Source organism: Muntiacus reevesi, chromosome 4 (assembly GCF_963930625.1).
Source record: "Muntiacus reevesi chromosome 4, mMunRee1.1, whole genome shotgun sequence".
Taxonomy (NCBI): Eukaryota; Metazoa; Chordata; class Mammalia; order Artiodactyla; family Cervidae; genus Muntiacus; species Muntiacus reevesi.
Window position 1 is genome coordinate 84,968,777 of NC_089252.1, and position 17,386 is coordinate 84,986,162.

General features: G+C 37.7%; 1 protein-coding gene across 3 annotated transcripts in view; it reads right to left on the reverse strand.

Moving 5' to 3' along the window:
* Positions 1-9,325: 9,325 nt before the first annotated feature.
* Positions 9,326-17,386, reverse strand: part of CHL1 (cell adhesion molecule L1 like) — an 89,645-nt gene continuing 81,584 nt past the window's right edge. For 2 of the 3 annotated variants that reach the window (XM_065935284.1, XM_065935283.1), the window contains 4 exons: positions 15,860-16,021; positions 15,145-15,276; positions 13,097-13,169; positions 9,326-10,231 (listed from right to left, as the gene is read on the reverse strand). In XM_065935284.1, the coding sequence (XP_065791356.1) occupies positions 10,015-10,231; positions 13,097-13,169; positions 15,145-15,276; positions 15,860-16,021 (584 nt within the window). In that variant the 3' untranslated portion in view covers positions 9,326-10,014. The remainder of the gene's footprint in view (positions 10,232-13,096; positions 13,170-15,144; positions 15,277-15,859; positions 16,022-17,386) is intronic. The other variant, XM_065935285.1, reaches the window with a different exon arrangement.

The following is a 17,386-nucleotide window of genomic DNA, read 5'->3' on the forward strand; positions in this document are numbered from 1 at the left end:
ACTTAGCTTTATATGTATATTGAAATTTTCACCAAAATAAGCTGAACATATTCTAAATGTATGCATGTTTACAAAATGTAAACAGGTTTTCTTTTAAGTATAGTTGACTTATAATGCTTTTGAAGAAAAAGCAAAATGGTTGTCTGAGGAGGCCTTACAAATAGCTGTGAAAAGAAGAGAAGCAAAAAGCAAAGGAGAAAAGGAAAGATATTCCCATCTGAATGCAGAGCTCCAAAGAATAGCAAGGAGAGATAAGAAAGCCTTCCTCAGTGATCAATGCAAAGAAATAGAGGAAAACAATAGAATGGGAAAGACTAGAGATCTCTTCAAGAAAATTAGAGATACCAAGGGAACATTTCATGCAAAGATGGGCTTAATAAAGGACAGAAATGGTATGGACCTAACAGAAGCAGAAGATATTAAGAAGAGGTGGCAAGAATACACAGAAGCACTGTACAAAAAAGATCTTCACGACCCAGATGATCACGATGGTGTGATCACTCACCTAGAGCCAGACATCCTGGAATGGGAAGTCAAGTGGGCCTTAGAAAGCATCACTACAAACAAAGCTAGTGGAGGTGATGGAATTCCAGCTGAGCTATTTCAAATCCTGAAAGATGATGCTGTGAAAGTGCTGCACTCAATATGCCAGCAAATTTGGAAAACTCAGCAGTGGCCACAGGACTGGAAAAGGTCAGTCTTCATTCTAATCCCAAAGAAAGGCAATGCCAAAGAATGCTCAAACTACTGCAAAATTGCACTCACCTCACACGCTAGTAAAGCAATGCTCAAAATTCTCCAAGCCAGGCTTCAGTAATACGTGAACCGTGAACTTCCAGATGTTCAAGCTGGTTTTAGAAAAGGCAGAGGAATCAAAGATCAAATTGCCAACATCCGCTGGATCATCGAAAAAGCAAGAGAGTTCCAGAAAAAACATCTATTTCTCCTTTATTGACTATGCCAAAGCCTTTGACTGTGTGGATCACAATAAACTGTGGAACATTCTGAAAGAGATCGGCATACCAGACCACCTGACCTGCCTCTTGAGAAACCTGTATGCAGGTCAAGAAGCAACAGTTAGAATGGGACATGGACCAACAGACTGGTTCCAAATAGGAAAAGGAGTACATCAAGTCTGCATATTGTCACCCTGCTTATTTAACTTTTATGCAGAGTACATCATGAGAAACGCTGGGCTGGATGAAGCACAGGCTGGAATCAAGATTGCCGGGAGAAATATCAATCACCTCAGATATGCAGATGACACCACCCTTATGGCAGAAAGTGAAGAGGAACTAAAAAGCCTCTTGATGAAAGTGAAGGAGGAGAGTGAAAGAGTTGGCTTAAAGCTTAACATCAGGAAACTAAGATCATGGCATCTGGTCCTATCACTTCATGGGAAATAGATGGGGAAACAGTGGAAACAGTGTCAGACTTTATTTTGGGGGGCTCCAAAATCACTGCAGATGGTGATTGCAGCCATGAAATTAAAAGACGCTTACTCCTTGGAAGGAAAGTTATGACCAACCTACATAGCATATTAAAAAGCAGAGACATTACTTTGCCAACAAAGGTTCGTCTCGTCAAGGCTATGGTTTTTCCAGAGGTCATGTACGGATGTCAGAGTTGGATGGTGAAGAAAGCTGAGCGCTGAAGAATTGATGCTTTTGAACTGTGGTGTTGGAGAAGACTCTTGAGAGTCACTTGGACTGCAAGGAGATCCAACCAGTCCATCCTAAAGGAGAACAGTCCTGGGTGTTCATTGGAAGGACTGATGCTGAAGCTGAAACTCCAATACTTTGGCCACTTCTTGAGAAGAGTTCACTCATTTGGAAAAAACCTGATGCTAGGAGGGACTGGAGGCAGGAGGAGAAGGGGACGACAGAGGATGAGATGGATGGATGGCATCACCGACTCAATGGACATGGGTTTGGGTAAACTCTGGGAGTTGGTGATGGACAGGGAGGCCTGGCATGCTGCAATCCATGGGGTCGCAACGAGTCAGACACGACTGAGCAACTGAACTGAACTGACGTATAATGCTAGGTAAGTTACAGGTATACAACATTGACATCCACAATTTTTAAATGGTAAATGCCATCTATAGCTATTATAAAATAATGGCCACCTTCCCTGTATTGTACATATCCTCAAAGCTTCTTTATTTTGTGCATGATAGTTTGTAACTCTGAATATCCTATTCCTAGGTTGCTTCTCCCCAAGGTAACCACTAGTACATTTTTTAATATGTGAATTTTTGTTTCCTTTCTGGTATATTTACTAATTTTTTCCGTAGATGCTACATGTAAGTGATCCCATACATTGTTTGCCTTTCTCTGACTTAGTTCACTCAGCACAATGCCCTCCAAGTCCATCCATGTTGCTGCAAATGGCCAAAAAAAAAAAGTGTGGTTTGTTTGTTTGTTTGGAATGTAATTAGTCTAATCTGTGGGTCACCCACTCAGGAATATGGGACTTGACTATATCACCAGTCCACCCTTCCTACCTGTCTCCTTGAGGTGTATAGTTTGTCTTCAGTTGTAGTTTGTTTTTTTTTTTTTTTTCTTGTAGGTTCCAGTCTTTCATCATTGGCAATTCTGCAAATGTTTGTGATTTTGCTGTGACCTTGTGAGAAGGTGAGCCCAGGGTCTTTCTACTCCTCCGTCTTGTCCAATCTCTCCCAGATCAGTAAGTTTTAATAAGCAGAGTAATCTGGTTTTTTTGCTTGCTTTTATTTGTCGTTTCCCATGTGGCGCTTAAGCTCATTCAGTTACTCAACCACTATTTTTTGAGAACTGTTTCATGCTGGGGTCAATTCTGGGGGTCAGAGCAGGGAACAAGATAGGCAAAGTTGCTTTTCTCATGGAATTCACATTGTCATAGGTGCAGAGAAGACAAAAATTATATAAGGATATCAATTAGGAATGACTGCTTTGAAGAAATAAGGAGTAATGTAACAGCCCCTGACTACTTCAGAGTTAGTAATCAGAAACATCTCCAAACAAGTGATCTTTAAATAGACTATAAGCCAGTTTATAGAAGATTTGGGGGAACATTTCAGACAGAAAAACAGTAGGCAGGCTGGTAAAGTATCTCACAGATGGTCATGTGGTTCGGAGTTTGGAATCTTGGCTGAATTCACTGAGAAACCGTTAATATAATCTGATTTATACTTTGTAAGGCTTCCTGGGATTGTTTAACAGATTTCAGAGGACCACAAAAATGAAGCAAGAAGACCAGCCGTAGGAAATAGAGGTCTTGGTTTAGAGTGGTAGCAATAGTGGTGAACTATGAGTTATAAAGTGTTTTGGAGTTACAGTTGATAGGAGATGATGTGAAACCTTGAGAAACAGTGGGCCCAGGAGTGCCTTTCAGGCTTTTGGTTTGAGTGACATAGTGGATAACAGGGTCATTTATTAAGATAGAGAACCCAGAGAAAGAACAGTTTAGAGGTGCTAATGGAGTCTGTTTCATGTATCTGGACTAGCATTTTCTCAAATACATTCATTATTTGGAATATCTCCTGTGACTATTTAACAAATACTTTAAAAATGTCCCTCAGATGCCAGAGATTATGCTAGACAGTTGACGCTTCATAAAAAAGAAGATGCCCTTATAGAATTTCTGGACTAATCAGAGTAATAGACAAGGTAATTACTATAAAACTGCAACAGTGACTTGTGCAAATATTGAGGTAAGTAATAATCTGATACACTAAAAAAGTGTGATTTGACCGAGTTATGAAAGTTTGGTTTTGGAATTAGGGTGATGGTGGCCTCATAGAATGAGTTTGGAAGTTTACCTTCTTCTGCAATTTTCTGGAAGAGTTTGAGTAAGATAGGTGTTAGCTCTTCTCTAAATTTTTGGTAGAATTCAGCTGTGAAGCCATAGAGATTTCTTAAAAAACTGGAAATAGAACTGCCATATGACCCAGCAATACCACTTCTAGGCATACACACTGAGGAATCCAGATCTGAAAGAGACACGTGCACCCCAATGTTCATCGCAGCACTGTTTATAATAGCCAGGACATGGAAGCAACCCAGATGCCCATCAGCAGATGAATGGATAAGGAAGCTGTGGTACATATACACCATGGAATATTACTCAGCCGTTAAAAAGAATTCATTTGAATCAGTTCTAATGAGATGGATGAAACTGGAGCCCATTATACAGAGTGAAGTAAGCCAGAAAGATAAAGAACATTACAGTATACTAACACATATATACGGAATTTAGATAGATGGTGGCGATAACCCTATATGCAAAACAGAAAAAGTGACACAGAAGTACAGAACAGACTTTTGAACTCTGGGGGAGAACGTGAGGGTGGGATGTTTTGAAAGAACAGCATGTATATTATTTATGGTGAAACGGACCACCAGCCCAGGTGGGATACATGAGTCAAGTGCTCGGGCCTGGTGCACTGGGAGGACCCTGAGGAGTCGGGTGGAGAGGGAGGTGGGAGGGGGGATCGGGATGGGGAATACGTGTAACTATATGGCTGATTCGTGTCAATGTATGACAAAACCCACTGAAATGTTGTAAAGTGATTGGCCTCCAACTAATAAAATAATATTTAAAAAAAAAAAAAAAAAAAAGAAAGTTTGGGGAGGTTTCTCTAAAGAAATGACATTAAACTTTGAAACAGATCAGTGATTTTGTAAAGAAGTAAGTTTAAAAGGCTCATGACAGGAAGAAACTGACCAAATACTTGGAGCTGATAAAAGTTGAGTCTTAGTCTGAATTCCTTAAAAGAGCCTGCAGCAGTCAGTATACGGACCACTAATTTACTAGGGAGGGCAGTCCCCGTAAACTAGTATTAGGCACAAGGGAAAGGGAGAATGAGGCGGGGGAAAAAAACAAAACAAAACAATTAATAGATTCTATTCAATTGGCCCCTGTTGAATGCAAATGATTGATCTAATCCATGGGACGATCCTGTATAAGGGATGTGGGAAGGGCCAAGAGAGCAGGTTGGAATTTACCTACCAGTTTCCCTGTATCACTGTAAAACCCTTAATTCCTCCAGGGGTCTTAATTCCTCCAGGAGCAGGAATAGGGACCAGGCAGGGTTCCCTGGCATCTCATGCCATAGTGGCAAGGGAAGAACTTTCTGGAAGAGTTCCATCATGAGCACTCCCCTTCATTTCCACCTGGATTTAGTCTGTCATTCATGGAGAGCCACTCACTCCAACTGCGGCTGGTCCAAGCCTGAGGGCACCTCAGGAATCCGAAGCAGGGCTTGAGAAGCATTTGATAATCACTGTAACAGGAAGGAAGGGGAGGAGGTAAAGGATGGGACTCAGGGCCTGAGGAGGAATCCGACCGTGCTGGGTAATGAGGCGCCATTAAAGACTTTTTGCTCTCTCTTAACAATGGAAAGTCATGTGGGGGGAGCAGAGTAGGGATGAAGTTGGTTTAGCTGAAGTGCTCCTGGGCAAATCCAGGACATTCACAAGCAATAACATCAACAGAATATAGTGGCAGGTTGAGCGTGGGGAACAGGAGACTGAGTATGAAGGATCACGGTCTGTGGCTTGAGTACTTACTGTTGCTTAAAATCACTGAGCTGTCCAGTGTGGTAGGGGGTGGGAGCTGAACAGCTTTAGCAGGGGAAAATTATGCATCCCCTTTAGAGACATTTTTCCTCCTGTCATCAGAGGGCAGACATCAAGTAAGGAGTCATCTATGAAAAAACTTCAGATGTAAGAATTTTGGAACACAAAATACTTCAAAGGTGTCAGTCCGCATGTGACAATCAAAGTCTTGGAGGTACGAGATACTTTAGGGAGACGATAGAGTGATTTGAGTCTGCCAGGAACTTCAGGATCCAGTAAGCTTGGATACCATATTTTCTTCCTGGAGAATCGCATTGTAGTAGATTTACCAACTTTTCAATGACTGCTTTTTAGGTTGTATACATTGAACTGTTTTATAAAAAGACACAGTTTTGCCTGTTTTCCCTTAGTATACATTCTGACCATACTATATGAAAACCAAGAAGTTTCTAAACATGATTAAGTCGCTTTAAACTCAAACCCACCTTTCTAAAGCATTTCTAAGAGGACTGAGGGAATAAAAAAGTATATATTATATGTATTTACATATAGTATATGTATACATATAGTGTGTATATATATATATATAAATACATATAGTATTTACATATAAACTGCTTAGTACATAGAAAATGCTTTTTAGCAATCACAATTTTCAGTAGATTTTCTGCTGAGCCAGATCAGGTATTCCAATTACCCACTAGCCTTGGTGGAAAGTACAGCCTGTTGGATGTTTTCTTGCAAAGGAACACTTCCACATTGTCCTAAAACCAATCAGATGAATATATGTTCATTTTAATGTTACATTTATTATAACTATAGAGTTTATTGGCATATTATAGTTTGTAGATATGGATGATATTAAATGGTCTATTTGTAAAAATTATCATTCAGATCAAAATACCTTACTTATACCTTTATGCTCTACTAATTTATACTTCATTTACAGATATCCCAGGATCAGAGGCAACTGAAGGTAAGGTTGATACGTAAATTCTGACTCTCCTTATGTGGATAGGAAAAAAGCAAACATTTTTAGAGTACGTGAAGTTGAACGTTTATTGGGAAAGTTGAATTTCTTGTATACTGAAAATATTTTTAAACCATACATATTCATAAGCATAATACAAACATCACCTACAATACAAACACATTTTAATAAGGTTCTACTATGAATATTAATTCTAGCCAGAAGAAAATCAGGTAAACCAGTTCTGCATATCTTTTATCTGCTTTGATGATGTAATCCAACAATTTAAGATATAAACAAAGTAAGCTTTGGCACAACCCTACTTATTTCACTATGGGAACTAGGATACATACTACCACAGATTACAGACCCAATCCATTCATAATCAATTTAAAATTATTACAAGAATCAAACCTTAATGACATGTAAACATTTTTAGGGTTTCAATTGGCAAGTATGTCTTAAATGCTTAGAAAAACACACCACCATTTCTCATTATTGTTCTCTCTTTAGCTCATCTCTTCCATGAATATAAAGTAGGAAAAATATTATTTGAGACTTCCAGCATAATTCCATTGTGCTTTACACTTTTATAAATATGGATACATCTAAAATATCAGATGCCTTTTTACCAACAGAATAAATCCACCAAATTCACATTTTCTTATAAACACATGCAAAATTAGTGAAAAACACTTTTGTATAGCAAAGACCCTGCTTAATTTCCTTCTGATTAATAATTTTGGATGGCATGTGCAAACCATACTGCTCATTGAACAGTAGATTTATTTCCTGTAGATTTTTCTATAAAAATATATTTATGTGTTCACAGGAAAAAAGTTGGTATGTGTGGAGTGACTTTTTGACGTATCATTAGATTATAGATTTGTTTATGAAGTTAGAAGGCATCTTAGCTTTTATCATTTTCAAATTTTTCTTCATACAAAAGAACACCCTGTGACAGAGATAAGGTAAGTGAGATAATCGTTAGCACTTTAAAGTTGAGACAGTTTGAAGCAAAGGGGTCAAGCAACTTGCCTAAGGTTTACATACAACATCAGTGCTGGAACCAGGAAGAGAACTTGCGTTTTCCTAACCCTTGAACAGCTCCCTAGGAACTGACCCCACCATCAATCCTGGAGATTATATACAATCTATTACATTGAAATAATATTGGCTGTAGGCTAGAGAAAGTTAGTCATAGACCTATTCCTTCTGTGTAGATTCCCAGCAGAAACCAAATGCTATTGAAACAGGGTAATGAAGAGTCATAGCTAAAGGCAATCTTAAAGCAATCTCGTTTTTCAAATCCATATGTTTGGGACATTCAGAAAATATGAGCAGGAACATGCTTATTGCTCACAAGTTAAAGAACTCTATGATCCAGGAAAATAAAACATCATTTGTGTTCATTTCTAATTGAAAGGTGATTAAATTTATATTAATCCTAATGCATTTTTGAGGCTATGTCCACCCTGCAGAAACCTTTTCAGCTGATGACAAAGATGAGGAACCGGGACACTAGAAGAACTAAGCTCAGGGAGAAGTCCTAACCTTGGCCTCACTGATAGCTGAGTACCAGAAATTCCCCCCAGGTAAGTCAGAACATGATGCCTCTTCCTTGAGAAAAACTCTGCCTTAAAAATTAGATGGGGATCAAGCTCAAGGTGCTGGATAGGTATGTGGCTCCTCATACCCAGTTTGAGGACCACAGAGCCTTCCCACTTTGGAAATCCTTACATCAGAAGTGTGGTCAAGTCCTGAGCCCACCAAGTATTGTTGTAAGTAAGACATTCTTTTTTGCTGCCTATCCATTTGGGAGGACACACAAGGTTTAAAATGATAATTAGATATTCAGCGTGGATTACTGCTTGACTATTATACACAATCCCTCATTTTGGTCCACAAGAAGGAGAATGGGCTACAGGAATAGAAATCGAGGCTTGAACAATATCTACCAATGGGTAGAGTTCAAAAATGAAAGTAAAACCTATGAGCTGGTTTCACGTAAACATAATTCAGAAATATACTTAAGGATTTAATGGTAAGGTTAAGAAATATTTCCATAAAATGAGAAGCTCAGCACTGAATTTTACTGACACACATGCACAGCCCTTCGTAGTATTTCTAAGCCGCTCTCATGTACAATTTTAGAAGGACAAGTAGCTCACATGCCAGGAAATAAATTCTCTGAATTTGTACTAGCTTTGACAGAAGGGGAACACAGAAAAATATCCCACCCTAAAGATTCTTAAAATGTGATATAGGCAAACATATGTATAGGAATTTTCGCTATAAACGGATTTTCTTTTTGGCAGGCTGGGGTAGGAGTACACTCAACAACAAAAATTTACTTTAAAAAATATGAAAACATTCCCCTCAATATTTATATGATATTTTATTTTGAGATTGTTGGAAAAGCATATAAGAACAAAATCCAAACGCTTTGTACAAAGTCTTCAGTTTGGGAATCTCATGTTATTGGTCATAGCTGTGGACTGATGAAAAATGGTATATTACTATATACTCTAGCTGTACAGACATGCCTGTTAATGTTCTTTTTCTCACTTTAAAATAAAACAATCTCTATTTTAAACTGTGTAAATATTAACATAATATGTACAATGCATTCACGAAATATATGGAACATACCATTATACAAACATAGAAAAAAGGTAAAAGCAGTCAATTTAGGAATGGAGATATCAGATACAGTTATCAGACCCCAGCATCACAGACACCTCTCTTGCCTGTTCTTTCCTAAGATAACCTTCTGACCACTGCTTCTTTTGTAGCTGAATTGAGTCCAAAAAAACCATAAAAAACAAAGATGTTTTTAGGTGTCATAACCGACAGAAACTAAACTGAAAGAATTCTGTTTAAGCAAGACAATATCTCTGGGCAAAGAGTTAGGAGCTCAATAAATACTAGTTGATTGTTCACCTAAGACTTCTGCTAGTAACGTTTTAAATAATAAATTTAGACTATATATATTCAGTGAAGTGTTATTTAATAAGACATTCATATTCCTCTTTACAGCTTAAATAACCAGGTGGCTTACCATCTTTTAACCTGTCATGAAGTGAAGGCCCGGACAGTTCTCCGAGACTGAGTGTGCATATGCAGAAAACCCAGAAGGCAGCAACATCTATGCAAACACAGAGAAGAGTGGAACCAGGCAGGTACGCATTTCACCGGATGGAGACTTTGGATTCAGTTGAGGTGAACCTAAATACAGGATTTGTTTTCGTGGTTTGCATTTTGAGCACCTAAAAAAAAAAACAACTACTACAGGCCTATAGTGCTAGGTATTTTCAGTTTTTCAAGGCAGTGCTCTTTTTCTTAACAGAGTTGCAGGATGTTTGAATTCTGGGTGAAAGCTTCTGCCAGAATGCTTCTATTCTATAAGGAAGTTGTTGTTCCCTTGAACAGTTAAATCTGGAAGGTTGGTGTGAACCACTGGTCTGTTGCCACGCGCTGTGTTTATGCCCGGAGGGGAAACGTTGCGGTGGAACTCCCGTTGCTTTCCACAGACCCTTTCTCCTTAGACCCAGCATAGGCACCAATAAAAGAGCCATCCTCGTTGAAGAGACCGTGGTCGCCTTCTCCGTACTCCACTAAGCTGTCGGCGCTCTCTGTGGCCGGCATGTCCCTGGTAAGCGACCGAAGGCTGCCTTTGAGAGGTTTTTCGTCACTGTCACTAGAAAATCAAAAAGAATAGTTTGACAAAATCTGAGATATTCATGGAATTCAAGACTCATGCTAAAATGCTAATAGGTTTTGAAATGTTCCAGACAGTCATGTTAGCACTGAAGACAGATCCTAAATGACCCTTTCATAAAGAAATGTTTAGGAAGTCATTACCAATTTGTGTTATGCTGAATTACAGAAAGTTTTCTGTTATTCACAACACTCCTGCTTCCCTTTAAAATTGAGACATGCAGATATTCAATCTGCTTACATACATAGAGAACAAAAGTTATTTCCTTCACTTTCAGGAACTCAGGAACTTTTAGAATTTCTGGTCATCAAAGCTTGATCTCTGCCCTCTACCTTTGATCTTCTATATTTTTCCAGATCCTTCCAGATGAGATCTCTCTCATCCAGGTTAATCAATCAAATTCTGTTTCTTGTAACCAAAGAACTTCAATACACTTTATAAATTCAGGGTTGTTAAATTAGAAAAAGAATAGCTGGCATTTTTAGAACAGGAATGCTACAACTATCCTGCATTTATGCTCTGAGTTTTATTCTTTAACAAATCCAACTCTAAGTTAGTAAAAGGTCTTTCAAATGATAGTTTTCTTAATTTCTAGCTGAGGATTTTTTTTTTAAATACTAACTTCGATCACATAATAAAGCTGTGTACCAAATTAGAAGATTTTATAAAATTCTAAGAAGGAAAAATTGGGGGAAAATGTGATTAGAACATGACGAATACTTTATAGAATGGGGTAGTAGCTGGTGGTGTCCATCAAATCGTTCCATTATCTCAGTTCTTCTAGAAGCAGGGCAGGATGGTACTTCACTGCCCTCTGTTAGGCGGTGCCGTATGAGCTGCTTCGGCCACAGAAGTCAGCAGGGGTGACGTCCCTTTAGAGCTGGTGCTCCACGCGCCACACTCCAGTTCCACTGCTCTGCTGACCCTGCATCCCCACCTACCAGCCGGTGCTCCTCACTGACCGAGGTGGCCAGAGCCATCTCTGGTGCACACAGGCATGGGGACACGCAGCTTGAGAAAGAAAAATACCTGGAGTTGTTTTCACTAGCAGCCTAACTCAGATTGCCCTGACACTTCCAATAAAGTGTTTCCCGACCCAGGATGCTCCAGTTACAAAAACAAAGAAGAAGAAAACTAAAAGACCAAATGTGGCATTACCTTACAGACCAGGCAACGGGATAGCGAAGACACTATTACCAGAAGCTGGAAAGATGAGAATTCACGTATGTTACTGTCCCCTGGGATAATCTTCCTGATAAACACGTAGTTTTGAGGAAAGGTGATGAAAACTATTAACTACTCTAAACAAGATGCCAGGTGAAATAGTGCAGGGGGTGGTGTTACCTGTCTTTTTAGAGCAGTCGCAAAACATGAGGGAATGAGTTTTGAATAAGGCATGTCTTCAGTGTTTTTCCTTATAAAATTGAACAAGTAATATGTCTTTCAAAAGCATTTTAAACCATTGCCATAGATCCTCAAGGACCCTTGCCTTGTGGGACTTGAGGCACAGTTTTCTAGTTTGTAAAATTTAAAGTTTTCTTTCTCCCTCCTTTCACCCTTTAATGCTCCTTTTCCTAGAAAGTATCTGAAGTCATTTACCAAGAAATATCAAAGTATAAAGAGTATTTACTAAATGGAGGGAAGAAAAATAAGTATAGAGCCGAGGAGAGCTTACCATGAGGTTCAGAGGTACATCAGTTAATGTGTGTGAGTGTGTGCGCGCGCACATGTGCGTGCTTAGCCTCTGAATCGTGTCTGATTCTTTTGCAACACCCATGGACTGTAGCTCGCCAGGCTGCTCTGTCCATGGAATTTTCCAGGCGAGAATACTGGAATGGGTTGTCATTTCCTTCTCCAGGGGATCCTCCCAACCCAGGGACTGAACCCACATCTCCTGCATTGGCAGGCAGATTCTTTACCATCTGAGCAAGCTGGGAAGCCCACATAAGTTAATGCAGGATAGCTAATGAGAATATTCCATATCTTTGTTTATAATGATGGATCCAGGGCAGGGGCCGTCAGAGCCAACTGAGTCTGCTCTGTAATATGGATCCTGTTCTTCTGTGCTAATGGTCATATATGCTTGGAAGCTGCCAGAGCCCCTGACTGAAAACAGCCATGTCCTCAACAAGAACAGGTACATAAAGAAGAGGGTGATGGAAAGGTGGAGATGCGCAGCGACAGCGAGAGAGTAAGTGTAACACCCCCCCAGAGGCACTTAGCTCCTACCAGATTTCTTCAGTTTCTCCCATTTTGGCACACTTGTATAAGTTTGGTCCAGGGGTTAAGAGTGACACAATCTTTTTCATCCTTTAAAGGCTGTCTTAACCTTCTTCAGATGAACTCTTAGCAGAGCTCATCTTAGGAATAATTGCTCCCTTTTTTGCTCCTATTCTCTTATCATTTGCATAGATAATTGCCCCGCACACACAGACTAGGTTCATCTTGAGGACATGGTTTGTGACTTAATCACCTTTGTAGGTACACAAAATACATGTTTATGGGTATACACTGAATACAACCCGAGTTTACCATGGCTACGGTGAGGAGTGACTATGAGATATTTTACCTGTTTTATATAGATAATCTCTAAATAACAATGTTGTCATTTGCATAACACCTTTCAAGGAAAGTGTCCTAACACAGAGTCTACCTAGATAGCAACCAAATGTCTGTGTGAGGAGGTGTGAGGTGTAACTGCTATCAATCACTTGTATCACTATTCTTTATAGGGGTGTTAAAATGTAGTCCTGTAAGCTTTAAGGAGAAATGAAAATATAAAAAAAGCAAGTTTATTTAACCTGATATGCTTTGATACATTTTTAAATGGAATATAATGTTTACCTGTATTCTCCAAAAGTTTCATCTTTCGCTGACTGAACTTCAGGGTCTGGATGAAGATCCTCCTTTTCTTTCACTAAAAAAAAAAACAAAACAGGTGGAGGAGTAATACGAGTCATTTTTAAAGACATAGATCTTCAAAGCACTGTTAATAAGTCAAGTGTTTTGTGTTTGTACCTGTTCACTCATGTTCTACCTCTTTGTTATCAGAGTTACAGCCTGGTGCAGTTACACATGAATTTAGTATTATGTGGGCAACGTGTCTCAATGAAAGAGTCAAACCTAGTTACAGTCTCTTAATGAAGACCAAATTACTGTATGTACCTTTTACTATGCTAAACTTTTTGAAAATGCCATTGGCTGGTATCAGATCTATGTTGTTAAACTAAAGAACTAAAAAGTCGATCATTTGATTGTTCTCTTCTTACTCCAAACCGCCTCAATAATCTATTCAAGTCTATAATGCCATAGGTTAAATTAGATTTATTCTAAACTGGGAGATAGAACACAAAGATTGTTGCCTCACTGTGCTCAGACAACTCCAACTAAAATCCCCTGTCATGGCACCTTTTATTACTAACTTGCAGAGAGATGAGAATTTCTCTTGGTTTTCCTACAGTGTGAAATGCTGACTTGTGTTTAAGAGCACAATTTGAAGAAACTCCTTCAGAATCTGGATAAGGTAACACTTCACAAAGGACAGTTTGTTGCATATATTCAAAGGGAAATGCTACGTCTCTTTACAGTTTTCAGTACCTAGAATATCCATTAGTCATTGAAACTAATTCATAAGAATTCAGTCTTCAAAGAAAAGAGGTATAATTGCATAAGCATTCTATGTAATGTTACAACAATTTAGTAATTATTCTCTGGTTTGATTGTTCAATATACCTAATGGGCTCCCCAAAACATATACTTGATGAATCAGAAGCCAGTAAAGAATTTCATACTGATCTGATCAACAACAAACAGATAGCACTGGGATGTAAATCTTTCCCCCTCTATAAAAGCATCATGAATACTCAAAAAATAATAGTAACAACAAAATATGTATATATCTAAAAAGATAAAATACATTTGAAAATTGAGTGAAGCTAAAGGCAGCTGTTACTAGGATGATTTTTATTTATATTTTATGTACCATTAATTCAAGAGGTATTATACCTGATACATATCAGAGGAATAAGGGATAAATTCCCAGAAATTAAGTTAACACAGTTGACTAGTGAAGCCACTACTATTAGAATGTACTAGTGCAAAATATCTCTGGGTCATGAATTTGTAGAGAGGCATACTATTAAAATATATGTGTGTGATTTAGTAACAAGTCTCCCTAACATCTGTGATATTTTACAGATAGAAAATAGAAGCATAGAAGTATTATATGCCTCACTAAAGCTTATTTTATATACTAGAAACATACTTCATTTTAAAAAAGATGAAATACTTTCATTCATAAAACAAGTAACTACCTAGAAATAATTTTCTTGACCATACATACACCCTTTGGTTAGTTAATAGAAAAAATTTCTTTTCCTTTCAGTACACTATATAACTAATGTATATATAGTATATATAGATTATACTATCATTATACTATATAGTATATACCTATAGTATATATATATCATTATATAGTATATTATATAGTATATATACTATAGTATATCATTATACTATCATTATATATATAGTATAACTAATGCACTAATAGAAATAGACTTTAATGTGTAATTAAAACAATTGAAGATGTCTCTTACGAAGGTCTAGAAATTAAATGTGAAGTGTGAAAGTGTTAATTGCTCAGTTGTGTCTGAGTCTTTGCGACCCCATGGCCCGCCAGGCTCCTCTGTCCATGGGATTCCCCAGGCAAGAATACTGGAGTGGGTTGCCATTTCCTTCTCCAGGGGGGTCTTCCCAACCCTGGAAATAAACCCAGGTCTCCTGCATTCCAGGCAGATTCTTTACCGTCTAAGCTACCTGGGATGTCCTAAGCAGGTAAGTAGAATTTACTTAGTAGAATTTAAAGTCACAGTAAGAAACAGCTTTACCTGAGTACTTCCCACCTCTGTTCCTCTTCACGAAGCAAACAGTTAACAATATTAGTGTGAGCAGAGCAACTGCACACATCAGTCCAATAAACCAGCCTTGAGTGGAGATGTCCTCGTACAGACCAGCATATTCTGTTGCACAAAGAGAAGGCACGCTGAGTACTGGAAACAGTCTTTGAAATCAAGCCCCTTTTGGGAACATTAAACATCATTTTTAAACATACAAAATAGCATCCCTTTTGTCCTTGGAGTGGCCCTAGAGGGTATGTGATTTGAAGTACAGTTCATCAGGAGAATCCTGATAATTTGTTAATTCATTGCATTTGATTCTGAGGATGAAAACCAAAGAGAAACAGTAGAGACAGATCAAGATAAGCAGAGTAGCAGCAACAAGCAAGCAAAAGCACAAGCAGCCTTGGTTACGTGCAGATCGCCAAGGAGACTCGGGGCTTTGCTTTTGGTTTTTGTTATTAATACATGTTAATTAGCTGCAGACATTTTTAGGCAACTACTCTGGTAAAAAAAGAGGTAAGTCTGGATGTTGGTGAGACATTTTTCCTTTCGATAATTTTAAAACACTGTGCCAAAACAAATTGAAATATGGTTTTCACAGCTAATGTACTTCGTATTTTCAGCACAGGAGTATGTAAAAGTACACCATCTGCAGAGCATCAGTGAGGTGTCTAACTGGCTCCGAACAGGATCTATTTCTCACCTGTCCCTCTCGTCTCAATGACATCTTCAAAAATGCTATTGTTAGCAACCCAACTCTTAGTCAAAAGGCGGACTACGTGTTCAGCTCCCGGCTCAAATGCCTCTACTGGGTGAATCTTTTGAGTAAGATTTATTCCTTCTGATATCTTCCCGACACCTTTACCTAAGAAATGTACACAGTTAATTCATATAAATTGTAATCGCTGAAAAGTAGGACATGAAAAGTACTGTTATTTGAGATGAATAAGAGAGCCATTTGTAGCATTTTTTTTTTCAGTTCTGAATTATCAGAAGATGAAGAAAATGAACATTTCAAGATTTTCTTTTTTAATATGCTGAAATGGAGTAAATGAACTTAATTCATGTCCTTTAAAAATGATACACTTGTTGATGAAGTGATGCTATAAATTTGCGTGGTCATATGAATGGTTTAAAACCAAACACAGACTTCAAAAAATGATACAACGTCATTTTGTGCAATTTGGACTTTGACAAACCTAGTAGGAACCAGATTTGGAGATTTTGGCTTATAGATGAAAGCATATGGCATTTAAATCTTTAATCTACATTACTTCCTTTGCCTTGGTAATTTTCATAAGTATTGATAGAATAGCATAATATGCTCATATACTAAACGTTTGAAATTTGTACAAACTTAAGCTACATCAAAGTACAGGTTTATAGGTTCTTTTAAATGAAATGTATTGAAATTCTTGAAGTGTTTGAGAACTTTACACTTCAAAATAAATGTACATCAATGTATTAACTGTAGAATATTGTAGCAGATAAAAATATGGCAAGTATAATTAAAATATACATTTAATTTCTGACATTATAACAAAATATCTACAATAATTTTGCTGTTGATCCATAATGTTGCTAAGAATTAACTTTAATTAACTTTAATGTTTAAAGGCTTTAAGTGAGAATGTGTCACATGTTAAAATTTAGGTATAACTTTTCACCACAGAGTAAAAATTGATTATATAGTTACTGATAACATGAAGACATTAAAAATGGCACCGTGAGAAAAATAAGACCACTTATATTAGTTGAAGAAAACCTTCCAGACTGAACACTATTGAAACAAAACACAATTAATTTTGCCTTTGAAAAACAGAAATTTAGTGTTCTGTTAAGTAGCACAAGCTTTTGAAAAATAGAGCAAAGCAAGTATTTTAATCCAACCAGTAAAGACACAAAAAAGAATATTTCTGATTAACTCGATTTTTTCCCCCTTTTAGATTATGCAATGCAAGCCACCTGAAAATCAGAGTGACAACCAGAAAATTATGGGGAAAAAATGCTTGTGTATCAAATCCTATTTCTCTGATTTAATGCCAGATGACCTTAAAATGTGCCATCCAGACAGAGCAAAGAAAAGATACACAGAAATAGATTCCAATTTGCACAAAAGTTAACATTTTTAGAGTATTTAGGGATAGCAAAATGGATATTCTCAATAGAAATATACATTTTTTTTTCTTTTTCAAAGATCATGCTGAAATCAAGTGGAAAAGACAGTCTT